This window comes from Oncorhynchus nerka, linkage group LG23 (genome assembly GCF_034236695.1).
Source record: "Oncorhynchus nerka isolate Pitt River linkage group LG23, Oner_Uvic_2.0, whole genome shotgun sequence".
In the NCBI taxonomy this organism is placed as follows: Eukaryota; Metazoa; Chordata; class Actinopteri; order Salmoniformes; family Salmonidae; genus Oncorhynchus; species Oncorhynchus nerka.
Window position 1 is genome coordinate 44,778,985 of NC_088418.1, and position 27,872 is coordinate 44,806,856.

The 27,872-nt window shown below is 46.4% G+C and overlaps 1 protein-coding gene across 2 annotated transcripts; it reads right to left on the reverse strand.

Moving 5' to 3' along the window:
• Nucleotides 1-282: 282 nt before the first annotated feature.
• LOC115106901 (protein-methionine sulfoxide oxidase mical3a-like) lies at nucleotides 283-27,816 on the reverse strand. 2 transcript variants are annotated; one of them, XM_065008147.1, is made up of 31 exons: nucleotides 26,684-27,816; nucleotides 25,173-25,543; nucleotides 24,554-24,761; nucleotides 24,282-24,398; nucleotides 24,090-24,191; nucleotides 23,656-23,912; nucleotides 22,797-23,054; nucleotides 22,532-22,647; nucleotides 22,153-22,279; nucleotides 21,990-22,083; nucleotides 21,735-21,882; nucleotides 21,171-21,367; nucleotides 20,820-20,920; nucleotides 20,613-20,717; nucleotides 20,294-20,428; nucleotides 17,576-17,689; nucleotides 11,264-11,450; nucleotides 9,664-9,794; nucleotides 9,367-9,439; nucleotides 8,858-9,101; nucleotides 8,285-8,478; nucleotides 5,872-7,044; nucleotides 5,686-5,786; nucleotides 5,330-5,410; nucleotides 5,093-5,143; nucleotides 2,998-3,258; nucleotides 2,524-2,617; nucleotides 2,339-2,389; nucleotides 1,265-1,364; nucleotides 1,000-1,073; nucleotides 283-886 (listed from the first exon to the last, which is right to left on the reverse strand). In XM_065008147.1, exons 2-31 carry the CDS (start codon nucleotides 25,506-25,508, stop codon nucleotides 699-701), a joined length of 5,418 nt encoding a protein of 1,805 aa, XP_064864219.1. In that variant the 5' UTR covers nucleotides 25,509-25,543; nucleotides 26,684-27,816; the 3' UTR covers nucleotides 283-698. The 2 variants fall into 2 exon arrangements, with proteins under 2 accessions (XP_064864219.1, XP_029485958.2); XM_029630098.2 differs by lacking the exon at nucleotides 5,093-5,143.
• Nucleotides 27,817-27,872: the final 56 nt, after the last annotated feature.

The following is a 27,872-nucleotide window of genomic DNA, read 5'->3' on the forward strand; positions in this document are numbered from 1 at the left end:
CAACTCTTTGGCCACAAGGCAGGGATTTAACCCCAGAGCCATTAACTCCTTCACATACTATATCTTTATACAAGTGGCAGGTTTAGACACGAATGAACAAGCTGAGAGTAATCTCAGCAGCTATTTCTGACTGAACACAATAGCCACACCTGTGCAGGAGACGGGACTGCATAAAAAGATTCCCTCCCTATCTCACTGGAATCCCCAGCCCCCAGGTCGTCCTCCCTTCCTCTCCCCTACAGGAGTCCCCCTTATCATCTCAAATGTTCAAACATGACATCATGATGTCAGAATGTCTTTATTATCCAATGTGTGAAGTAAAACATTATTCATGTCAATTTAAAAAAGGTTTTAAAAAATCAGTGCTGTTTCTTTTTTACATAATATACATTTTTCTAAATGGTTAATAAATAACAATACAATTCATTTATACATGCCACATATCGCCATAACAACAGCCTGGGTGAGTATAGTGAGCATAGGGCCATCAGTCAGTCAGTCAGGGGTATAGCAAGATGTGTGTAGCAGTGGGGATTGGGGAAACATCTTCAATCCTAAAAACTGATCATCCAGATATTGTCCCGCCTTGATCCTGGTCATAACGTTGTATCAGAGGGGAAGTGACCTCACAACCGTGACCCTGATCGCAGCTTTAGAGGGGAAGTGACGTGTCTGTGCTTGGGCCCAGTTGTTCAGGTTCAGGCCCAGTTGTTCAGGCCCAGGCCCCGGGACAGCATGATGGCCTCCAGGTCTCTGTCCTCCTGGCTCTCCTGCAGCCGCTGCTCCTCCAGCAGAGACACCAGAGCATCTCTCTGCTCCACCACCTCCAACATCTCCCCCAGGATTAGCTTCTCCTCAGCCAGCTCTGCCTCACCCTTCAGATGGTCTGAAAGAGAGGGAGAGAGGGAGTGAGAGAAGGCTGAAAACAGAATATATTACAAGCGTTATGGTACTGTATGACGTGTGTGTGTTTCCTTGCATATGTATGAGTGTACTTACCATCCACGGCCATCCTCTCTCTGAGCTCCTGTTGGAGACGGCTCTGTCTATCCTCCAACTCCAGCTCCCGAGCGCTGAGGGAGAGACAGTTGCCATGGAGACCACATCAGTCCACAGGGTCGAGCACAAAGACACTGATGACTCAGATAATTGCATACTGCGACCAGGCATACTACATACTGCCATTTCGTCATGAGCGCTCATACTAATCATACATTTGAGTCCAGTGGTGACATATGGGGTCAAAGGTCATATAGATACTCACAATATCATGAGTTCTGACTCATAGCGCATCAGACAGTTCTTCTGCTGGACCAGCTTGAACCACTGCTGCATCAGAGCTGGATCATCCTGCCTGCCCATGACTAAAGGAGAGAGAGGAAGATGGAAAGAGAGGGAGGGGAAGGGGGAAAGAGAGAGGGAGGGAGGGGTAGGGGGAAAAGAGGGAGGGAGGGGTAGGGGGAAAAGAGGGAGGGAGGGGTAGGGGGAAAAGAGGGAGGGAGGGGTAGGGGGAAAAGAGGGAGGGAGGGGTAGGGGGAAAAGAGGGAGGGAGGGGTAGGGGGAAAGAGGGAGGGAGGGGTAGGGGGAAAGGGGGAGGGAGGGGTAGGGGGAAAGAGCGGTGAGGGAGGGGTAGGGGGAAAGAGCGAGTGAGGGAGGGGTAGGGGGGAGAGGGAGGGAGGGGTAGGGGGAAAAGAGAGAGGGAGGGGTAGGGGGAAAAGAGAGAGGGAGGGGTAGGGGGAAAAGAGAGAGGGAGGGGTAGGGGGAAAATAAGGGAGGGAGGGAGGGAGGGGTGGGGGAAATAAGGGAGGGAGGGAGGGGTGGGGGGGGAAATCAGGGAGGGAGGGAGGGGTGGGAATAAGGGAGGGAGGGAGGGAGGGGTGGGGGAAATAAGGGAGGGAGGGAGGGAGGGGTGGGGGGAAAAGAGGGAGGGAGGGGTGGGGGAAAAGAGGGAGGGAGGGGTGGGGGGAAAAGAGGGAGGGAGGGGTGGGGGGAAAAGAGCGGGGTAGGGGGAAAAGAGGGAGGGAGGGGTAGGGGGAGGGAGAGGGAGGGAGGGGTAGGGGGAGAGAGAAAGAGAGAAGGAGTGTCAGGAACCATGGGTAAGATTGGAGGATAATTAATAGTTGGAGGGAATCACAGGAGGTGGGTGGCACCTTAATTGGGGAGGACGGGTTCGTGGTAATTACTGGAGCCGGATCAGTGGATTGGTATCAAATACGTCAAACACATGGTTTCCAAGTGTTTGATGCCATTCCATTTGCTCTGTTCCAGCCATTATTATGAGCCGTTCTCCCCTCAGCAGATTCACTGGATGGAATGCAGCATAGTATGAGGTACATACCTCCCAGGTGCAAGTCCAGCTCTTCACTGTCATTCGACTCTCCCCAGTAGTCTAAAATAAGAACATACCAGGCAGTTGACCACATGACCACACGTACACTGATCATATGCTTAGTCAAACTAACTAAGAGTAATATAGTTAAAACAAACCATGATGTCAAACAGGTTTGTAAATAGTGTGTTTACCTGCTTCCCCTCTCAAGGCCTTCTCCACAGCCACGCCCCTCTCCTCCAGCTGCCTCTGCTTCTCCTCCACCTGCTCCAACTGCCTTTGGATCATCTGACAAGGCCCATTTTATACACTCAAGCCCTGCTTATACCTGATTCTTACATGCGTTATTTGTCCTGATCTTGTCCACATTCTGATTGGTGTAGAGGTGCTGACTAACGGGGGAATAAACTGGAAGCTATAAAAATAAAGAGAGTCACACACTCGATGTATAAACTCCCAGTCATTTATTGGGTAAACTGACTCTCAGAATGTGGACGGATATGAGATATTTTAATACCACGACTAGACATATTTCTGAACATGTGGGCACAATCAGAATGTGGACAAGATCAGGACAAAATATGCATGTTAGCGCCACCTATAACATCAATGCGGCTTCAAACAAATCATACGCACCGTCACACATACATGAGAAACCTACATCCTACCTGGGCTCTGTGCAGTCTCTTGAGTTGCTCCTGTTTGGCCTGTTTGCGCGCTGCCCTCTGTACCCTGCGTGTTAACCTGGCATCTAGCTCCTCCTCCTCTGGGTCTCTGTGGAACATGGCCTCTGACACATCCAGGCTGGACGGGTCCTTCAGGTCCTTCATGTGCACCAGTACCCCCACCACCTCCGTAGGGCACGATGACTTCCGCTGTGTATCCATATGGGGGGAGCTGTCCAGCTCCCTCTCTTTCCCCACGTGCCTCTTTAGGAGAGAGAGAGAGCGTCAGCAGCCTACACACAGACAAACACACATAGCATGCGCGCACACAGACACACACACACACACCGTTAAGATTCGACCACAGCAGCAAATTCTGAGTATACACACTACTGGGGTTTAGGGACGATAAGGACACAGCACAGAGCACAGAACAGCTTGATGCAACCAATGGGAATGTTCGCACTGCCTTAATGGTAATGTTCGCACTGCCTTAATGGGAATGTTCGCACTGCCTTAATGGGAATGTTCACACTGCCTTGATGGGAATGTTCACACTGCCTTGATGGGAATGTTCACACTGCCTTGATGGGAATGTTCACACTGCCTTGATGGGAATGTTCACACTGCCTTAATGGGAATGTTCACACTACCTTAATGGGAATGTTCACACTGCCTTGATGGGAATGTTCACACTGCCTTAATGGGAATGTTCACACTGCCTTAATGGGAATGTTCACACTACCTTAATGGGAATGTTCACACTGCCTTAATGGGAATGTTCACACTGCCTTAATGGGAATGTTCACACTGCCTTAATGTAATGGGAATGTTCACACTACCTTAATGTAATGGGAATGTTCACACTACCTTAATGTAATGGGAATGTTCACACTACCTTAATGTAATGGGAATGTTCACACTACCTTAATGGGAATGTTCACACTACCTTAATGGGAATGTTCACACTACCTTAATGGGAATGTTCACACTACCTTAATGGGAATGTTCACACTGCCTTAATGGGAATGTTCACACTACCTTAATGGGAAAGTTCACACTGCCTTAATGGGAATGTTCACACTACCCTAATGGGAATGTTCACACTACCTTAATGGGAATGTTCACACGACCTTAATGGGAATGTTCACACTACCTTAATGGGAATGTTCACACTACCTTAATGGGAATGTTCACACTGCCTTAATGGGAATGTTCACACTGCCTTAATGGGAATGTTCACACTGCCTTAATGGGAATGTTCACACTGCCTTAATGGGAATGTTCACACTACCTTAATGGGAATGTTCACACTACCTTAATGGGAATGTTCACACTACCTTAATGGGAATGTTCACACTACCTTAATGGGAATGTTCACACTGCCTTAATGGGAATGTTCACACTACCTTAATGGGAATGTTCACACTGCCTTAATGGGAATGTTCACACTACCTTAATGGGAAAGTTCACACTGCCTTAATGGGAATGTTCACACTACCTAATGGGAATGTTCACACTACCTTAATGGGAATGTTCACACGACCTTAATGGGAATGTTCACACTACCTTAATGGGAATGTTCACACTACCTTAATGGGAATGTTCACACTGCCTTAATGGGAATGTTCACACTGCCTTAATGGGAATGTTCACACTGCCTTAATGGGAATGTTCACACTGCCTTAATGGGAATGTTCACACTACCTTAATGGGAATGTTCACACTACCTTAATGGGAATGTTCACACTACCTTAATGGGAATGTTCACACTACCTTAATGGGAATGTTCACACTGCCTTAATGGGAATGTTCACACTACCTTAATGGGAAAGTTCACACTGCCTTAATGGGAATGTTCACACTACCCTAATGGGAATGTTCACACTACCTTAATGGGAATGTTCACACGACCTTAATGGGAATGTTCACACTACCTTAATGGGAATGTTCACACTACCTTAATGGGAATGTTCACACTGCCTTAATGGGAATGTTCACACTGCCTTAATGGGAATGTTCACACTGCCTTAATGGGAATGTTCACACTGCCTTAATGGGAATGTTCACACTACCTTAATGGGAATGTTCACACTACCTTAATGGCATACGCCCTCTTAAAGGCCAGGGCATGAGGCACATATGCAGACTTGGAAAGATGAAGACCAAAAAACAATCAAAATAGGGCACACAATATATAGTATGTCTAGATCACACAAAACGTACTCTAAATCGGAATGGGAGAAGTGTAACATCGCTCAGCAACTCTGCTGTAACTATCTCTAACTAGACTAGGACACAACAGCCTGCATCATACTGCCACAAAGTAGTATACCTCCCCTTCCTCATTCTCCTCTTCCTCCTCAATGGTTTCCTTCTGAAGGTCTGACGCTAGGTCAAACAGTTCCAGACGAAGCTGAAAACATTCATCCATTAAGAGATTTACCTGAACCTCTGAAGACAGGAGATGATATGGTAGCCAATAAAGACCAGATATCCCACAACACATACGACAACAGCCTCCTATAGTGTGAATGAATTTCCTCCAAACAATGACCGTAAAGATGGTTGGCATCCACAGAGCTGATCAGAGGTCTGTAGTGACATCACTGACTCTCACAGTCAGAGCTGTAGTGTAATGTCAGCCTGCTGCTCTGAGATCAGTGATAGTGTTAGTAGTGATGTTCTTACGTTGGCCTTGGGGTTCATGGAGCATCTCTCCATCACAACAGAGCAGGTGATGTCTGACTCCTCCGGCTCCGACCAGCTCTGGCGCTCCCTGAACTTCACACCTGCACAAACACAGAGGTTCACCTTAGGAATTCACTATACTAGATCACCAGTGTGTGTGTGTGTGTGTGTGTTTGTGTGTGTTACCTCTTCTCTCTGCAGAAGTTTTCCTCCTGCCCTGCTCTTTGGGGGCTGGGGCTGTTGTCGAATTGGGAAGGGAAGTCCTGCCCTTCTTCTTCCTGTCCCTCTTATAGCCAGAGATGACAGCTCTCCACAGGCCCAGGGGTCCACCCTCTCCTATGCCCGCTTCAGACACACTCTGGCTGGGGGGCTGGTTGTCCCTGCGGCACTTACGTGAAGGGAAGATGAAGCCCCCCTGGAGAAGGAGGGGAGGCAGGCTCTCTGTGAGTCTGCGGGGGTCCAGACCTTCTCTGCTCTTCCCTGGGAGAGGCTCCCTTCCTAGGGTGATTTTCATGTCCTCCCAGCCCACCCCCATGGCTGCTCTCTCTATCTCCCTCCTCCTCTCCATCTCCCTCTTCCTCCCGATTTCTCTCTCGTCTCTGGGCACTGCCTTAAGGGGCTTCAGGGGGGACAAGGGGGAGCTGATGTCCTCTAAGGGGTCTATTACTTCACCCTTACACAGCTGCTCCCCAAGAGACCCCGCTCCAACAGACCCCCCCGCGGCAGGCCCGCTTCCCCCACCCACGTCCCACGGATTCAGTTTCTTGCCCCCGACCCCCCGCACAACAGCCGACGCCATGATAGGTGCGGGGACAAATCGAGGGGCAGGGCGAGGGGCGGGGCTCTGCAGTGACTCCGCCTCCACATCAGGGTGGGGCAGGCTATCCCAGCATGCCCTGTGCTGGGCGGGGGGAAGGATGCAGGGAGGGGTGAGAGGGTCCGAGGTAGAGGTGGTGGAGCTCCCGCCCACACCAATCCCTGAACTACTGCTGGGGTCACGCACCCTCTCCTCTTGCTCTTTTCTCTCCTTCCTCTCTTTCTCTTCCCCATCCTCCTCTCCCACTTCCGGACCGGGGAAGCAGCCCAAGGTGGTGGAGGAGTTAGGGGAGGGGTAGGTAAAGACAGAGGACATTGATGTGGGTGCATGTGACGTTAAGGGGGTGAATGGTGTTGAGGCAGTGGCTGGAGTGGAGAAGGTGATATTGGGTACACTGGTGGGGTTGTGTGGACCGTGTGTATCGGGTGCTGTCGAGTCAGGCGTGAGTGTGTCTGGAGAGTGTGTGTTTTGAGAGTGTGTGCTCTGCTGCCACTCGTCCAACGAGGCTACCTCCTGAGCAGTGAGGGGGGATGATCCTTCCTCTGAGAGAGAGAGAGAAAGGGAGGGGGAAAAAGAGAGGGATGAGGAGAGTAAGAGAGATGGAAGGGAGAGAGAGAGAGTAAAGGAGAGGAAGTAAAGAGAAAGTCAGAATCTCTACAGAGACTCTAGATAGCAACCTCCTGTGTCTTACAGGAAATGTTGCTTGTGAGCCACAGTTGGTATTGAGCTAGAGTAGGTATTAGATATTTTTGCCGTTGGTTGGCAACACTGTAGACTTGATGAGGCAAATTATATTATTAATAAGGTTTGGGCAACCATAGCCACCAAAACCATTGGACCGTGGGTGACCGAGTTGCATTCGTTTTCCACCTGGAAGGGCCCCTGTCGGCCGGCCTTTAGCCGGTGTTCAGACGGACGGTTCCTGCCGCCCCACGTGGAATTGCCTCTATCGGGGGAGCCCCTGTCGGAGCCGGTTATCCCCGTTTTAATGACAAGCTTCAGCCGCGCACCGTCCGTGCGAGACCCAGCCGATCCAGTGGCCCTACATTGGTGTTCCGGTGCGGGGAGTGAAGTACCCAGGCAGCGATGCCTGTGGTGATGTTCACCCATGCTGTACCGGCGCCAGAGACACGTATTCTCAAACACTGTCTTTAATAAGTACCAAACCCGGCTGACCCAGTGGTCGCTGTTGGCTGGGTCTGGTGCACAAAACCACGAATATCTCGGAAATGAAACCAGATAGAGACATCCCGTCCCTTTCGGTCCGACCCAGTGCCCCTACACTGGGAGTGGCTCATCCAGGCAGCGACCCAGTGGCCGGTTCTGGTATACAGAACAAAAAATCACCTGTGTAAGTCCATGGGGTGCAATAGTTGAGGAAGTTACTGTAATTTCTGCCCGCTAGTGTGTCATTATTCTCAATGACACAGCAAAACATGCTAAATGGTTAGTAACAAAACAATTACCATAATAAAAAGGATAAACATGTTTTGTTAGCTTTCTCTCCTGTGGCGGTGCTATCTGTCTCTATCTGAGCCACAGACCTGAGTGACGCTCCCTCTCCCACGGAGAGTACTCCCCTTCTACCAGCAGGGGGAGACACACCAGATAGAGAGACGGACAGGGAGGGAGGACACACATACACAGACACCGAGAGAAAGAGGGTTGAGAGACCAGAATAGAGAACAAAAGAGAGGAAAGGAAACTAGTCTAGAAAGAAATCTTTCTGACTGACAGCACAGAGACACACACACAGGAAAACAGAGAAAAAGGCACAATTACCATCACTAGATAACTCCTCCTCCTCCTCATCAACCTCTCCTTCCTCCTCTCCTTCTTCTGTCTCTTCTTCGTCGTCTGCTCTCTCTCCTCGGAGGCGTGCGTGTAGTTCCATGGCCTTCCTCCAGGAGTCTCTAGCCAGGTCATTGGTTTGAGCCCGCTGCCTCTCCCCCCCCTCCTCCGTCTCTGATTCCGAACTATGAGGAGAGAGGAAGGCAATTAGTGTGTGTGTGTTCGTGTGTGTAAGTGTGTGTGCAAGAGAAAGGGGGGAAGAGAGAAAGAGGGAAAGAGAAAGAGGGAAAGGGAAAAAGAGAGGGAGAGACAGAGACAGAGGGAGATAGATAGCGAGAGAGAAAGAGGGGGAGGGATAGAGAAGGAGAGAGGGAGATATATAGCGAGACAGAAAGAGAGAAAGAGAAAGAGGGAGAGACAGAAGGAGAGATCGCGAGAGAGAAAGAGGGGGAGGGAAAGAGACGGAGAGACAGAGGGAGATAGATAGCGAGAGAGAAAGAGGGGGAGAGAAAGAGGACACGCTAGATAGAAATAAAGATACATTTTTGTTTGTGTAATGCTGACCTGGAGCCCTCGTTGCTCTTGTCCCACAACGGGCTGCGCTTGTGATTGGCCTTCTTCTCCTCTGTCACCAGCAGACTGAGGTTGTAATTGGCCAGCGTCTCCTCTGGCACCTCCTCCGGCTCATCTGTTAGCTGTTCAGTCTCCAGGCTCCCCAGGCTCACATGGTAGTTCTCCAGCTCTATACGTTCTGGCGTGCCGTGCACGCGCTTAGCCAAGCCACACTCCCTCTCAATCAGAGATGCCACTGAGCGCACACACGCACACATACACACACACATAGAAGCTTTACCAAGCCGGACCCACTCCCAATCAGAGACGCCACTGAGACACACACACCAGCCACACACACACAGACATACACTTAGCCAAAGCCAAACTCAGGACATTCTTTACACACTCAGCGGCGTCACTAAGACACACATTCTGTGCACAAACACACACACAAACACACACACGCATTACGACTGAAAACACACACATGACACAGATACATGAACCTCTTGGCTTACCTGAGGACTTGCGATCTGCTGTCACCACAGTCACTGAGGAGCGAGGGTTAGTGGACAGAGCAGCTTGGGACTCCTGGACGGAGGGGTCAAAGAAGGACCAGTGTATTGATCTACAGAAAACCTCATACATACGTGATGTGTTCTCCTCGAAACAATATAATAAACAGAGAGAGAGAGAGCTCATCATTAACTGAAACCTTAATTGCTATGTCTATACAAATATCAGGAGTTAAAACCCCAGATCAGCCAAGAGCTTCTATTTCGCCAGAGTACGAGGGGAAAGGCAGAAGTCCTTACCAGGTGGGTCCGCTGAGAAGGGGTCCGTTCGTAGGGGGTTGGGGGCTGATCGGAGGTCGGGGGGGCTGCCCTCTTCCTCTGGACCGGCCCAACCAGACGGACGTCATAGTGTGGCTTACAGTAGAACTTCCCTACACACAGAACCAATGAGTTAGAACACGAGACACCGAACCGCCCGATCTGCAGCTCCCATGCATCTTACAGAAGAACTTTAAACAAAAAACTAAGTGTTATCTAACTACAGTAGAAGTACAGAGAAAACCGTGTTAAATATCGTACAGGTCTCCTCCTCAGCTAAATCTCATTCACATTTCCACACAAAGAAAACAGTGTCCCTCGACCTTGAGGAAAAGCTACATCTCTCAGCCTCCCGGGAAAAGAACGGGGAGAATGAAATAGAGTTGTGTCTTACAGTGGGACTCCTCCATAGAAAACAGCACCGGTCTACAGACCGACAGGAAGACACAGTCGATCTGGTCCCTACACTGACAGACCACTTCATATATAGTCTACCCTACACACACTTCTCTCCCGCCTCACACTCAAATGGCTATCATGTGACACCTCATCACTGATTGGTTGAAGGGTTTGAATTCAACTTAGAAATCAACTCCTGACATGACAGACATCTTTTGTATCTGCCCCCCTCCCTCCCTTTACAAACACACAGCACATCTCTAAGAAGTACAATACACACACACACACACACAGTTACGCAAGCAGGCATGCACACACACACACCATAGCTTTTTGTGGGCCCTATGTGAGATTTGGTTGGGGGGCCACCCCCACTTCGTGGGCAAAACATTTTGGTGGCCCTCTTATTCACGGCAGAAATAAACATTTAAGTTTTACATTTAATTTCCTGCAGTTCTACATATTTTGCCATGGGGCCAAAAGAAAATTGTGCAATTTTACAGCAAATTTTTTGCAATTCTACCCAATTAGGGGGCCCCGTAATTGGGGCCCCGTAATCTAAAGAAATGTCAGCTGACATGGCTAATTGAGTGACTGTCAGTGACTGACATAAGAAGAGAAAAACTGCTAATGTCCAACCAAATTTTTTTCTTGCACCTTGTGTATTCTACAGTAATCAAAGATAAACAACCACGCAGTCGGTCCAGGGAGCCCCAGGCCCCAACGGTGCAGTAAGCAACACACTGAGTTTGTGTTCATCATGTGTTAACTGAGTTGGTCTCTGGTCTGCTGATAACCTGGAAGCTTTACAAAGTGATCACGCGGTGTAACATCAACCCAGCCCAGTGCAGATTGGAGAAATCTGTATAAAAACAGAGTGATTGAGTGTCACTAACCCTCATTAACTGCAGGTCAGAGCTGCATTCAAGATAACACAAGTTGTGGTAGAGCATATAAAAAGTTGTAGCTGTGTTTCGATGCCAAGGCCATGCTAGTCGTGGTATTTTCAGTGTGCGTGTGTGTGGTAGGGCAGCCCTTGTCATTCATCGGAGTTACCCATTTTTACCATTACTCTCCAACTCCATGGAGCTCAGTGACACCCTCTCCCTGCCCTCACCCCTCCCAGGTCCCCTTTCTCCACCCCTAGACCTGGTCTCACTCTCCTCCCTCCTCAGGGGCTCACCGTTAGGCCGGTCGTAGGCGTAGGAGGCCAGGCGGATGGTGGAGCTGCAGTGGTCACACTGGAAGCAGCTCCGGTGGAAGAACAGTCCCTCAACACTGAGTCTCTCCATCACGTACACGCGCTTACTGCAGAAGAAACACACATCACTGGCCCCTCCTGACCCTGCCAACACAGAGAGAACGGCAGCCTAAGAGAGAGGAGAGAGGGAGAGAGGAGAGAGGGAGAGAGAGGAGAGAGAGGAGAGAGAGAGAGATGGGGGGGAGAATGAGCTGTAATAGATGGATCACCTCACTTCAGAGTTAGCTTACTACCAAAGAGGTTACAGCATTGCGCAGAGATTCCGATTTTTCACTAAAAATATATGCCAAACATTGATTTCAAAAGTCGATTCAACATCTGATAAATTAAGAATCAACGATGTCTGGAGAAAGAATCAGGTGTCAACTATGACATGACACATTGACTTTGATTATTATTTTTGGGGTTATTGAACAACCGGTAAAAGAATTGCGGAAACGGAATTGCATTATGGGTCCCTGATCTGTACTACATAGAAATGTATAAGTATGGATATGAATGTCATTCTCTTCATGGTGATGTTTCCTAAATAGGTCCACACAATGTATAATCATGGTGCGGATTACGGGGAGCCAGAGGGGGGCTCAGTTTCCCTGAATGAGACATTTGTTTGCCATGCGTCCTTGACAAAAAAAAAATCATATGCCTTTATTCCGTTGCATTAGACTTCTCCGTTGATTTATAATGGTTTGATTTCGTCAGTCAGCTGTTTAGAGCGCTCATTGCTTTGTTTTTCAGGTTGGCGTGGGCACTGGTGTTCTCCGTGCCATCCGTGGGCAGAAGTAGTAGACCATTTATTTAGCTTGACTATTTCCTATCAATAATAATTGTCTTTCCTGGATCAGCGGATGATGGTCAACAATATCACTAGACAACTCGCCTACAGCTAGACCCCAATGCGCATCCAATCCATCCAACAAGTATGCCTATAGTTGACTCTTTCGGTTAGAAGCATTCCATTTTGCAATGGTATAGGACTACATTATTTGGGATTTGTGTGCTGATGAAAACTGTTTTCACGGCGAAACATAAGGAAATGTTATGTAGCCATAGTTACACATACAGTGCATTTCCCGAGATCTCCAAGATCCATGATTTGTACAGGGTTGAAGATCACCGTTCTAATTCAAATGTTAAATGCTTAATAATGACAAATAACACGGTCATTCATGTAAGGAAATAAAGGTCGTGTTTTGTGTCACACGATCTGTGAAGACTCAAAGCATTAATAACTCATGAATTGTGGACACCTCAAAACATATTTTGATTCAACTCATGTATTATATTGAATGTAGGCTACCTATTCTGAGTGTGTTCGTGTGTTTAAAATTGCCATGGCTGAGAAGGTAGGCTACCGGACAGTAGAATAGGCTTAGTGGAGGGTAAACGCAAGTAAACGTTGTTAACCCACCTTAAAAAAATAATGCATTGAAAGTATAGGGTGCGTTTCTTTTTCCACCACGACAGGTGTTTTGCCGAAAATCTCCCCTCACAGAATCCCCCCCTTCGCGTAAACGCGCACACACACAATTCTTTATTGCTGTGAGTTGCTTGTTAGTTGAGATTTCTGCTGTCAGTTTATCCGTTGTCAGTTTATCCTACATTTCACTGATTTTAGTAGCAGAATTTACGCTGCGTTTCATTCGATTTTTTTTTTATGGCTGTTTTATCGCCGGGGAGGCACTAGTAATGTCTGCAGTTTTCGGTTTGGCTATTTGTTTCAAGTGTATCAGTCTATAAATAAATATCTTTGCCAAAATTCGACATCTCTCCCATGTCGTATTCGACTAGTAGTTGTTCTGAAATGTTTATTGCTTGCCTACATTTTACTCCATCCTCTATGTTTAATTTAACACGCATAATTTCGGTTGCCTGACGTGAAGTTTGTACTTTCTATAGAACAATCATCCCCCTTCTAAATTCCTGAAGTTTGTTGCTAGAGTCAAATACTTTATTTTTAGCTCGGGGATTCGATCTTGCAACCTTTCAGTTACTAGTCCAACGCTCTAACCACTAGGCTACGCTGCCGCTGATCATTGACAGCTGCCTTGAAGGACACAAATAGAATCAGTTAAATGTATGTTAAACTGACAACGGGGTGAAGAGCAGAAATCTCAATTAGCAAGCAAGTCACAGCAATGAAGAATGGAGTGTGTGCGCGTTCACGCGACGGGGGGGGGGGGGGGGGGCGTGGTATATTGGCCATATATATCGCAAACCTTTGAGGTGCCTTATTGCTATTATAAACTGGTTACCAGCACAATTAGAGCAGTAAAAATACATGTTTTGTCATACCAATGGTATGATATACCACGGCTTTCAGCCAATTAGCATTCAGGGCTCGAACCACCCAGTTTATAATCCACAAATTACCACCGGCTAAATCTATGAAATTAAAATGACTATGTACTCTGTTCCATCTGATTGCCAGTCCACTGTGTTATCAGCCCAGGCAGGGAAATTCAAAACTTGATCTCCAATGTAAAAAATAAAAAAAAGCATCTAGACATTAGCTCACATTTCTTTTATACTACATTTGTTTTTTTAACAGAGGAGATTTGTATAAACCTCGGCGTCTGTCTCTCCGACATTTGCAACATTGTTTCAATATTCAAATTCGATCTCCAGCTGTCCCATAGTAATGAACGTGTAGGAGTCGGGACGAGAGAGAGGCAGTCAGCGTTTCTCAGCCAGTCGAAATCATGAATCAGCTGGCATCATTTTTATGGATATATACAAAGAAATGTCAATTGAAAAAAAAGGTCAAACGAAACGAAGTGCAGCTAGTTTGCAGTCTTTCCAGCGTCAGTTTGAAGTTATTGTGTTAGCCGTGTTGTTGTCTAGATCCCCTGGACAACAGGGTCCTAACGAGAGAGCACATTTTCTCTGCCAGGCGAAATCGTGCCTCATTAGCACATTTTTATGGATGTATCCAAATAAATGTAACTAGAAAACAGCTTAAACAAATGCAGCTACTGTTGTTATTCTGTCTGGCTGCACTGTTTGACGTGACTGTACGTTAGTCGTAGTTGGCTAGCCAGCAAGCATGGGATAACAACGTTGCCAGCCAGTATGGCAATGGAACATTTAGAACGAACGACTGGGTCGCGTCCGTAGATACAGAAAAGACTGGCAACCGAACCAATAGAACGAACGATCAGTCGTCTCGGGTAGCATCCTTAGATTTGTACCGGGACTATATATTGTGGAATGATGACATAGTATGAATAAATTCATCAAAATAACGTTTTTTAATTAAAACATGTCAATCATAATATGAATATGTACGTAACCCGTTGTATAAAAGTGATAATGCCCTCGAAGCCGGTGTTTGGAGGATAATATTGGCACGGTTTGCCGTAACAACACACGTGCACATATATCCTCCAAACGCCCGGTTTCTCGGGCATTATCATTTAATCATCAAATGGCACTAGTAGGCCTATACATGCCGTTTGGATGCTGGAATTATTTTGGAGTGGAGGCACATGCACAGTTAGACTACTTTTTTAATTGATTTGTTTGACAATCAGATGAAAATACAATTTTACTGTTTAAATTGGCTTTATTATTAGGCCCATAAAAAACGCTCAAGCGTGTGCACTCAATACAGAGTAGACCCGAATGTCATGGAGTAATTAAACATGCAATATCCCCCTTTAGATATTTGGGTATTATTGTATTATTTAAATGAGCGCTGCCCCCAAACAAGAACAAATTTGGTGGGTCTGGTTTGATCCAATCATCGATGTCTATGTTTCACAAGTTTGGAGATCAAAGCACAGCACAGTGGAGTACAGCACAGTAGAGTTCAGTACAATAGAGTACATTATAGTACAGTACAATAGAGTACATTATAGTGCAGTACAATACATTATAGTGTACTCAACTCTAGTGTGCTCTTCGAGATGGGGAAAGGTCTGTCCATAATAAAGAGATTGTCTGCATTTTTGACACCACACTCCACAAAGCAAGTCCTGCCAGCTCTAGTATGATCTTATCTTGATTATTGTACAAGTCCTGTGGTTGAGTCCTGCAAGGAAAGACCTAGTTAAGCTGCAGCTGGCCCAGAACAGAGAGGCAAGTCTTGCTCTTCATTGTAACCAGAGGGCTAATATAAATACTATACATGCCAGTCTCTCTTGGCTAAAAGCTGAGGAGAGACTGACTGCATCACTTCTTATTTTTATAAGAAACAATGTGTTGAAAATTCCAAATTGGTTGCATAGTCAACTTACACACAACTCTGACACACACACACTTACCCCACCAGACATGCCACCAGGGGTCTTTCACAGGCCCCAAATCCAGAACAAATTCAAGAAAGCGTACACTATTATATAGAGCCATTATTGCATGGAACTCCCTTCCATCTCATATTGCTCAAATGAACAGCAGACATGTTTTTTTTTAAACAGATAAAGCAACACCTCACAACGCCTCTCCCCTATTTGACCTAGAACATTTGTGTGTATGTATTGATATGTAGGCTACGTGTGCCATTTTTAAATTGATGCAGTTCTGTCTTTGAGCTGTTCTAGTCTATTAATGTTCTGTATTATGTAATGCTTTGTGTAGACCCCTAGGAAGAGTAGCTGCTTCTTTCGCAAAAGCTAAATGGGGAGCCTAATAAAATACCAAATACATACTGTGTACTGAACTCTACCGTACAGTACACAACTATACACTACTTTTCTTTACTGTACTGAACTCTACTGTACAGTACTGAACTATACACCACTTTTCTTCACTGTATTGAACCATACTTTACTTTCCTGTACTCTAATGTGCTGTATTGTACTTTACTGTGCTGTGTAAACTTGTGGGGCTGTAGGTAGCCTAACTATTAAGAGAGCTGGACCAGTAACCAAAAGGTTGTTGGTTTGAATTTCAGAGAATGCTAGGTGAACATCTGCCAATGTGTCCTTGAGCAAGGCACTTAAACCTAATTGCGCCTTTAAGTCGCTCTGGATAAGATTGTCTGGCTAAATGACAAATGTAATTGTGAACCTAACTGTGGTTTGTGACCACTATGGTTTCCATTGTAGCCAACTCAATTGCAGAAATTACATTACTGATCGATTTACTGGTACTGAATTGATATCAGTAAAAAGCAGTGGTGGAAAAAGTAACCAATTATCACACTTGAGTAAAACTAAAAGATACCTTATTAGAAAATGACTTAAGTGAAAGTCACCCAGTGAAATTCTACTTGAGAAAAAGTCTAAAAGTATTTGGTTTTAAATATACTTAAGTATCAAAAGTAAAAGTATAAATCATTTAAAATTCCTTATATTAAGCAAACCAGATCACACCATTATTTTAGCCAGGGGCAAACTCCAACACTCAGTCATAATTTACAAACGAAGCATTTGTGTTTAGCCCACCAGATCAGAGGGCGTGAGGATGACAAGATATGTTCTCTTTATAAGTGTGTGAATTGGCCCATTGTACTGTCCTGCTAAGCATTCAAAATGTAACGAGTACTTTTGGGTGTCAGGGAAAATGTATGAAGTAAATGCACATACTTTTCTTTAGGAATGTAGTTAAGTAAAAGTTTTCAAAAATATAAATAGTAAAGTAATGTACAGATACCCCCCAAAATGACTTAAGTAGTACTTTAAAAGTATTTCTACTTCAATATTTTACACCACTCATAAAAACACTATAACTAATTGATAGGTATACCTTTACTTGTTACTTCTGTGAACTTTCATTATCCTCCCTCCTCATGAGGGAGAGAAATTAGAAAATATCTTCAAGATATGTGGGTTTTTGGTACAGAATTTCACAGCACAAGGCAATGTTTCTTAAAACTAAATATAAGTGTTGATATTAGTTGGCAGCGGTCTTTACTTCAACATTATTGTGTTTTGATACATTGAAAATACATTTAAGACTTTTTCTGGTAGATGTTTTCTAAAGACCCATTTTCAATCTGTTTGTCCAGAAATCAAATCCTTTGTTTATTCCAATTTTTTGGGATGGAAAATGTTTGAAAAATGTATACATGCCTTAATATATATATATTTTTTAAATGGACTCCTAGCTTTAATTCGACATCCAATTTGACATGTTCCTATGAACTTCACATGTTGGTGCTCATGGGTACTTTTACATGGAAATGACCTACTTCAGAACAAGCCTAGATAGGGTATAATCCAATGCTGGATGAGTTTCGGCCTATCGACAGTATTAGTATGGGTGAGTCGACTCACTCAAATCAATTCTTACCGTTTCCTTCCTATCAGGAGTGTGCTGGGGTGAAGGTGACTCCTGACTTTGAAGCTGATTGGATATCTGTTCAGCCAATGAGCTCACTCCCCCTGTGTACATCTGAACATATTTCTAAAAGACAACAGGAGAAAAGACAGACGGGATGAGGACGAAGGACAGAACAAACAGTAAACACACAAGTAAACAGACACAGACACACTCACTAGGGATGACACAATCGGAGCCATAAACAGAGCGTTTTGATGTGGTGTTATGGATGTGGAAATGGACCACAAAGCTAGAAGCATCAAACCCCTATTGGATTCTATCATTATACTCATTTAACCCTCTTTCTGTTGCAGTGTAATCATTGTCCAAAATAATACATATAAATGTTATCACAAGGCCCTTATCTCACACCAATCAAACTGAATTTGTAGGCAAATAAGAGAGGAGTCCGAGGAAAGAAGGCTATGCAAACATTAACAAAAAACATTCACAGGCCTCTGATTTTTTTTTATCTTAAAAAGGAACATTTCAGTTGCAGTGTTGTCACATGCCACATGCCCTGCGGTAAATTATACAAATATACTTTCTTAAAAGACCAAACAAGATGTACTCTGACTCCAGTTCAGTCCAGTTTAATCCTCTTTCTCTGAAACAACAGTTGTTAATATGATTTACAGTAGCATTTAACCCTCTGGCACTGCCCTGAGGCCCATAGATTGAACTCAATGACTATAGGTCAAGTTGGAGCCTACTTATGGTCCACACTAGCCCAATAATGAACAAATGGGGCCCCACGTTACTCCTTATAGTCCAAGGATCTTACATATTCTGATTAAAGGTTGAATTGGTTCTGGAAGCCAAAACAGCCAAATAATCCATCTAAATGTGAAACAATTCTCAATTGCGGTACGGTTCTAGAAAAACAAATCCCTTTCATATCACATCAAAATCATTTCAAAAATACAAAATCCAGTCGCAGCCGACTGCATTTTTCAGTGACAACACACTTGAGGCGTCTGTCTTCAGTTTACACAGAGGTGTACGGGGACACAGATAGTTAATTGGCACAGGTAGTCCACTCTGTTTTCCACAAACAAACACTGCAACATGGAAATGGCTGTGTGAGAACACTAAACCCTAAAAAGGTGTGTAAGAAATTTAACAAATGTGATTTTTGAAAATTGATTTATTGCTTATATGAAAGACGGGTTTTCATATGTCTCCAAAACCCTACCGCAAGCGATGCGGGTTAATGTTCAGCGCGAGCCTCGGGGCTTTTCTATCGTCAATTGGTGCTAAAAGGTAGTTAGTGTCTATGAATGGGGTAAGTCCACACTAGGGGTATGGTTAAAGCTTTGACCGCGGGCAACGCTTACTGCCAACGTTCACCATGCATCTGTCCAGATCTAAACGTGGATTTGATGTGTTCTCTCAGTCTATTGTTTTCACTACACTGCTAGAACAATTCATTGTCTTACGCCAGATATAGCAGCAACATTTGTCTGTTGGTTGACGGACTGCGAGTCGCGTAAGATTGACGCCACCTGTCGAAAGACAATTCTGACAGTTGGTCTCTTCTGTCCTGGAGATATATCAGGGAACCACTGATGTAGCCGAGAAGAGACCTCAAAAGTCATCACACCAATGACACACAGTCTACAGATGGCTACTGGGAACTTGGGGAGTCTAGGAACATTTATGGGTGGCATGGGACGTCATCACTAGTCTTACATGCCATCTGGTCTACACACAACTACATTACCCAGAATCCTCTGGGGGGGGGGCTACCTGCTCCCCCCTGCTGGGCAGAGTGTGACATTTGACCTTTTCCTTGTACTTGAAACTCATCTGCTCCTGCTGCTGCGTGCGCTTCTTCTGGGATTAGATGGGTTTAGACGGCATCATGTGAGTGGGTGGTTGACGTAGCAAAATAGTGAAATACTGGAATATCTAGGGAACTCTAAGGCTAAGAAAGAGCTATGACAAAATGCCACGCGACTGAACTACACAGCACACATCATGCACCCCCATGTGGTGACACAGAGAGATACAGCTATATAACTCCACAGTCCTCTAAGAACCACAGGTGAAGCAGGAGGGGGACTTACTATTTTGACCTGTTTCCAGGTGACAGCGGAGGCCACAAGGGCTGGCTGGGCCTGGGGGTCAGGGGATGCTGGAGGAGGTGGAAGCGTGTGCATGGAGTCCCCCTGGTGGTCCGTTAGTAGAGGGATTGAGGGCTGTGGAGCCGGGGACAGCCATGGCTACCTTTATACCATACTACAACCACAGCCTTAAGAATCTAGGGCCTAGGCCAAGAGCTACCGCTGTTAACCCTAACTACCGGTCAATCTTAACCCATATTGCTGCAAGCACAGCTGCTCCCTTCAACCAAATCAACCCTTACTTACTGCTCCATGGCTCAGTGAGTCCCATTGGCTCTGACCCAGAATGCCCATCACAGTGCAGCTAATCTGTCTTATCCTCTGAAACCTCAAGAGGAAGTCAGTCGGCTCACACCTGGAGGATCTAAACTACCAACAGCTGTTGATGACAGACCGTGCTGTAGAAGTCATGCTGCAGAACTTCCTTTATTCAGATTAAAAGCACAGATTTTCAATAAGAGTATTAAAAAAAAAACTTTGACGCTTTGAACGAGGGAAACCACTCTTAGAAACACCTGAAAACTTATAGCAGCTAGGAGTTCTGAATTCCATCCCCTCTCACCTGTCTGCGTAGAGCTGCAGCTGGCGTGGAGGAGGGGCAAGGGGCATTCTCCTCAAACTTGGCCAGCAGCTGATTGGCCATCGAGCGCACTCTGCTCTGGCTTGCTCCACCCACAGAGCACAGGGCAGCCTCTTCCTGTGGAAGGCAGAATGGCGGAGAGTTTGACCAGTGTCACTGAAAGGCCAAAGGTGTTGTATTGCTGTTCTAACTTCTAAAATACTTCACATTATCGAAGGTCATCTCATTCATTTAGTCACAGAACTACCGTCAGTTTCAATTTCTGTTACCTAACCCAGGGGTAAAGGTTACACCCTCTCACCTCATAACTGTCCTGAGATCTTAATCTGAGATCTTGTTTCACGTCCTCCAGACATGGCCGACTGGTCTTTCTCCTCTTCCCCACCGCATCCTTCTCCTTCTGCTCCTGGTGGGAGGGACACAGACAAATACATGTAAAACACACATGCACCTATACAACTACACAAAGACAAACAGAGTCCCTGCTTAAACAAACAGGGGTGTGTACCTTGGGGTTGCGCTTGCGGGATGGGCTGTGGCCCAGGCGGCTGAGGAGAGAGGCAGGACCAATCACAGCAGCCCTCCCATCTGGGCTCTCAGTCTGGGATTCTACAGAAAAGAATAGAGGAGAAGAACAGTCATGCACAGCCATTCCTCACCTCCTTTCCTTCACAACCACTGACAGGTAATAGGAATAGTAACAGTTTCACCACTTTGCTTTTGCTTAGTAAGGCATTGAAGATACGTGGTTATGAAGGAGAGGGTTGGAGATGAGAGAGGGTAGGATAAGAATAGAGGGTGATGAGGAGAATTTAACATTAACAGGTCTTAAGCTGACTACTGTGGTTGAGAAACTCACCACTTGGGGGCAGTGCGTCCTTGAAGAGCTGGTGAAACTGGCTGAGGTACATGACCATACAGAGAGTGTCCGTTTCACTGACAGACGCCATCTCCTCGACAGTCATCACAGGAGAGATGCCAAACTCCTTCTCTGCCACCTCCAACCCCAACCTCATATTCACCTCCCCCTCATCCTCCCCCAGAGAGGCAAAGTCACTGTAGAGAAAGAGTCAAAGTAAGAGAGTCACACACACACACTTTACACACGCACACACACAAACCAGAGCAAGAGGACAAAGAGAGGCACTGATCCAATCAGGTAATTAAAAGGGCACTAATCAGGACCATGGTCTTCTCACTCATCACCCTCACCTCTCTCACACACAAAAACACACACATGCACCTGAGCTTGCGTGAAAAGGAAGTGAGACTAAGGTTCGAAAGGTGAGAGGTGGGCTGAGAAGTGAGGCATTGGTAACGTTCCAGTCCAACTACATTGCGCCTGAATGCTACCTTTGGGATGAGCTGTATGAGGCGAGGTGATTTGTGACGAGCAGGAGGCTAGAGGTCAGAGGTGACTCACATGAGGTCAGGGCGGTAGTGGTGGATGAGGGCGCACAAAGCTAGGCCACTCTTCCAGGATGTAGTGAGGTCGCTAACAGCAACGCCACGGTAACCCTGCGTCTGCTGCTGGCACCACGACAAAAGCTTACTGGAGCGAGAGAAGGACTCTGGGGAACCAGATAGAAAGAAAATAAATATGAGTGAAGATAGTGATCAAGCCAATGGTTAGAGTTATGTTAGTGTACCGTTCAGTACTCAAGAGGGTCAGACTCACCCTGTCGTAGTAGCTTCGGCAAGGGGGATCGGGGTTGCGGTTCCTGGACCACACCCGAACCTCCATTCTCTCCTGTGTATATTAGATGGCCCACCTACAGATATTGTCACCATCATCATCATCATCATCAGACCTGTGTGTATGTGTGTGTGCCTGTGTATACCTGTGCGGGGCTGATGAGTTGAGGGTTGATGTTAGGGTAGCGGGTAGCTGGGTCTACGGTGTATTGACCAAAGTTTTTGTTGACATTTTCTGGAGTGGTCTGAGGAAGGAGACGATACAGACTCTCTCTGAAAGAAGGAAAAAAAAGAGAGGAGAGAGAGAGAGAGGATTATTTAGTTATGGAATCAGGTGAATGATCATTTGGTTTCCTAGCCGAGGTGCCCGTGTGTGTTTATCAATGATTTTGGCATGTCACGTATGTTTGTGTGGGTTTGGCAGTGTGTGCTTGTCTAGAAGTTTTACAATGTGTATTTTGACAGTGTGCCCATTCCCTGTTTGCTGGTGCGCGTGCTCTCCTAACTGCAGACCTGCCATCTCACCTTTCAGCAAGTAAGTCCAGAGGGGCGAGGCCTTGAGCCCAGCTCCGTACCATCCAGGCAGAATCCAGTGCTGCCAGGAACCCCCGTGCTATACCTGTCCCCATGGGCCAGAATGGCTAACACACACGCAAGCAGACACATACACATTACAACCATATGCTTACTTACAACAGAATACCTTTCAGAGTACATTAGGATTGCTGACGTTAACATTCTTCTACTCTCCCTCAACTCTGCTCCTCTCTTACTCTCCCTCGCTCCTCACCTCCAGAAGACTGTCTCCCACCAGCGTGACCAGTAGATGGTGTCCATGTCTCTGTCTGACCAGTGCAGCGTTCTCCGACGCGTACATACAGGTGAAGTCAAACAAGGCAACATCAGGCTGCCCGTAGTGGTTCATGGCAAAGTCCAGGGACGGCAGCTGGTGATTGGTGGAGAAGTCCGCCGCCTCGCGGGCATAGGCCAGCAGTGCATTCTGGTCCACGTTTCCCCGTGAGAGAAGTGTTTCTGTGTCTGCATTGTCCTGATAGGTATGACACAGTAAACATCAGTACAATAGAATGCAATCACTGTTTGAACAATAACACAGTTATACAGTCAAAATCAGGGCAGTAAACACAGCAGTGAGACCAACATGAGCAAAATAATGATACAGTCAATCAGTGAGTCATACAGTATTTGTGTGTGTATGTGTCTGTGTGCGTTGTTTTATATATATTTTACTCCCCAATTTTGTGATATCCAATTGGTAGTTACAGTCTTGTCCTATCGCTGCAACTCCCCGTATGGACTCGGGAGAGGCGAAGGTCGAGAGCCACGCGTCCTCCGAAACACGACCCTGCCAAGCCGCACTGCTTCTTGACACACTGCTCGCTTAACCTGGAAGCCAGCCGCACCAATGTGTCGGAGGAAACACCGTACAACTGGGGACCGAGTCAGAATGCATTCGCCCGTGCCCGCCACAAGGAGTCGCTAGAGCGCGATGGGACAAGAACATCCCGGTCGGCCAAACCCTCCCCTAACCCGGGCGACGTTGGGCCAATTGTGCGCCACCTCATGGGTCTCCCGATGCAGTGACTTAGACCGCTGCACCACTCGGGAGGCCCGTCTGTGTGCGTTGTTACCCGCAGAATGACTCCTTTCTCCAGCAGACTCTGCTTCTTAGCCGTCATCACAAAGTAGTGCGTGTCGTCCTTGTAGTACACAATATTCTCCAGGTCCACTCCTGTGGCATCCCGTAGCTCCTGAAAGAACCTCTGGTTGAAGATGAAGGCCACTCCACTGATCTCCTCCACCTTGGCCTCAGCCGTGGTGTTACGGTTCATGAAGTTAGCTGTGATAGCAATGGCCAGCTTGCCTCGGAACTCCTTACGCCTGAACCCTGATTGGACACATGGGAGACAGGATGTGATGGCAAACAGGAAGTCTGGGATCAGAGGGCTAGAAAAATTCCCTTCCTATAAAGGCATTTACTAAGAAATCTGCATCTGACTGACGCTGCATGAGATCTGTTGCTGTTTCAGTTCAGTGTTTCAGTAGGTGCTACTAGATGATTTACCTGGCAGTGTGTTCCGTCGTCCATCAGCTCCGATCACGACATCACACTGCAGTGTGTTAATAGGGTGAGACTTGGGTTTCACCTCCACCCTCCAGCCTACCTCTGAGGCACACACACACACAAAGCTATTAAATACGCACACACACACACACACACACACACACACACACACACACACACGGCAGGTCTTACTCTGTTGCTCCTGGTCCGCAGGTGGCTCCACCAGTCCCTTGAACTCTACGTTGACATGGACTTCCACCCCCAACAACAGAGCCACCTTTAATAACACCAACTGTAGCTGCCGTATACCTACAGAGAGAAGGAGGGAGAGCGAGAGAGGAGGGAGGGAGAGAGAGAGAGAGGGCGAGAGAAATAGAGAGAGGATTCTCTAATGAACATTGAAGCCCCATAGCTGTAACCATGGAGACAGTGGGGCCAAGGGTCAGGGATTATTCCATACTCACTGATGTGGTCAATGGCTCCAGCACAGAACTTTCCGTAGAACTTCTTGGCCCCGAGGCCCCTGAGGTCATGGATGGTGAAAGGCCAGAGGTGGAGGACGTTGTTCCTGGAGAAGGCATCCCTCTTCTCCAGCAGCACCACTCTGGCCCCCAGGAACCCCAGCTCTACTGCTGTACGCAGACCACATGGCCCCGCCCCAATGATCACACACTGGGAGAGAGGATAGCTGGGATGAGAAGCTAGAAACGTACACACTTAAACATACACACACTTGACATCCATATACTATACATATCAGACCTGGGTTCAAATACTATTTCTAATATCTCAATTAATTTCACGTACTTTTGAATGTAAGTATTCAGATATCTTTTAATCGAAAAGACAAGCAGTTGAATATTTTAATGCATTTGGAAATACACTTGGAAAGTATTTGAAAATACTGACTCAAATAAACTCCCATGCATTTAACACAGGCATTACAAAATAATATTTGAAAATTATATTTGGTAGACTATTTCATTTTGACAAATAACCATTCAAATATTCAAATAAATGGACTTGTTTTGGGCTATGTATTTGAACATTTTAAACACCAGATAGTAAATGACTAATAAGTACCGTTGTGTTGGCACAGACACGGCCCTTCCCGTATTCGTGGTGGGCCGCCCGTTTGTCCAGTTTGGCCCACAGTGCGTTGGCCTTCCAGTAGCTGAGGCGTTCTTTGAGGATGTGGTAGAAAGGCCTCTGCGGCTGCGTCGGGGGGTATGTCTGTGGCTGTGTGTGTGTGTGTGTGAGCTGAAGGTGCTCACACAGCAGGTTGAAGGCACAGAGTGTCGTTCTGCAGGTGGACGCCTGGACAAACTCATCAAATAGAACCTGGGCGTGGCCCTCCTTCTCCGCCTCCTGGGCCTCGTCGGCAACACCGGCAGCAACAGGGCACCCTGAGAACTCCATCTCAGCTTCCTGTTCCGGGCTCTTTCATTGGCTGCCTGGAGAGAGAGAAAAGACAGAGACTACGTTCCAGTGTTCCACACTGACCTCCCATGTAGAATCCATGCCTAATAGCCAGTCTGTTTGTGTTATCGTTCCAACTCCTTGCCACGCCAATGACAGCAATGAAGTTGGCATTTGCAAAAGCACAAACAGATATGTGATCAGGCTACATGCGTAATAAATTGCTTTTAAAAACATCTAAGTACATTTCTAAGTTTGCAAGTAGCTGTGTGTGTGTGTGAGGTGTTCTCGGTCTGAGCTGGCTGCATATCAGATGTTAGGTCCCCTGCTAGGAGGTAGGGCTAGAGAGGTTCTTATACTGTTTAGATCCCAGATCAACCAGCTCTCCATGCTGTGCACTGGGCTTATGGGTAATGTAGTATATCCACTGCTGAGACTCTGCTTGTCACACAATCAAAGCCCTCAGAAAAGTGTTCTATATCCTGCTATCGCATTATATTCATTGCACGAAGGTGTGTAAACATAAAGCGCATTATACAGTATATTCTGTATGGTATAATCAGCCAACAATACACGATCAACATATTCCCTTTTTACACAATAAAAATATAGGGTACATAAGGACTTGGGGGGGGAGGAGATAGAATATGTGCCCACATCCCAAGACTGGGACAATAACCAAAGCATTCACCAGACAATACAAAGAGAAAGAGGGAGGGAATGTGTGTGGTTGGGGGGGTGGGTTGGGGACACAATGCACCTCATACATTGTGGAGCCATCTGTACCATGCACCGAGAGAAACCCACACACATACTCCAGCACCCACACACACACACTGTCAGCATAGCAGGGGAGATGTACAGTATGGTAGTTTATTAGATTGAATTAGAACATTTGTTAGATACTCTGTTAATCCACCAAAGGGAGAGAAACAGCAGCATATGACCCCACAAGACTAACAACCTTACAGAAGCAAGACACTCATCTAAAATGGAACGTATAAGTGTCTAAGACATGCTACATAATTACCTTCAACATCGACAAGCTTTCCTTCATTCATTCAGTATTGCCCGTCCGTTATGTCCACACGATTACGTTCCAGATAACACATTCAAGTACACACACAAACACACATTGACAGAAGAACGCACACAAACTGCCGTGTGGGACTTACTGAATGCTGTGTCGTCTTCTGGCCTGTACAGACATCGTCACTCCTGGGCTCAGCCACGGGTTGCCAGGTGTCCCTCAGAATCCTAATGCAAATCTCTCTTCAGCCACAGAAACAACACCCCACAAACCTGCACTGCAGTAGCCTATACTGCAGCCCCCATGGTCTCGGTCTGTCCCCCTCCCTTCCTTATAGCTTGATGTGCATCATGTTGATGCCAAACTCTCCAAGTCTGCCTTTCTCGCTCTCTCACACCCAGACACTTTTCTCATCCAAGGTCAGGGAACAGCCAAGTACAGACTCCTCCCACACAGCATGTTCACAGGCTACACACTCAAACAGGCACTCCTGCACACACACACACACACTCACACCTAATCTCATGGTGTCCCTGGGAAACAGACTGGGATCTAACAAGCTTAAAGAGGAGAGGGATCAGAAGAGAGAGATCATTCTGTAAGAACGTGGCGCTGAGGGAGAGAGATCCCGCTCATAGCCACACAAAAACAGTGGGTATGTGTGAACAGAACACACAGACAGAGGCCTATTTGTGCATATGGCCAAGACCCAAACCCACTAGTGTTGTCAGAGAGAAACGGTTGGGTTACACATTCGGTCTGTGTAGAGGTACCTACACATGACAGAGGAAATGCACGTTTATAGGCCTACCCACAATGTTCAACTTACGGTCATATGAATCTTTGCTAACCCAAAATGATCAATGTTTTCCATAGCTGAAGACCCAAGCCTAATGAGAGGGTGGGTGAAAAAGTCACACAGGGCTGAATCTATGGCTGGACACTGTGGCTAACCCCTGACCCCATGGCTTAAGCTGCAGCTAATACCTGATCACATTCACTGATCCCTACTATATTCCCAGTAACTACTTCAGTATAATGCCCACTCCCCACCACACACACCACTAAGCTGCGGGTGGTGTTAAAGTCTAATTTTAACATGAACCTCTCCATGACTGGGCTTCTCAACCTTTCCTATGAAACCCAACCAAGTCTCCCACTGTCTGCTTAAGATTTCACATAACCCCATTGGATTAGAACTTTGTCTTATAATTTATATAGATGACAGCGACATCTCCCTACGGGGTAATGTCATCATCTAGTGATGGGAAGTGAGACTGAATTCCCCTGCCTGACTAGTTATTTTCACTCAAGTGTACATGCACACTTTCGGA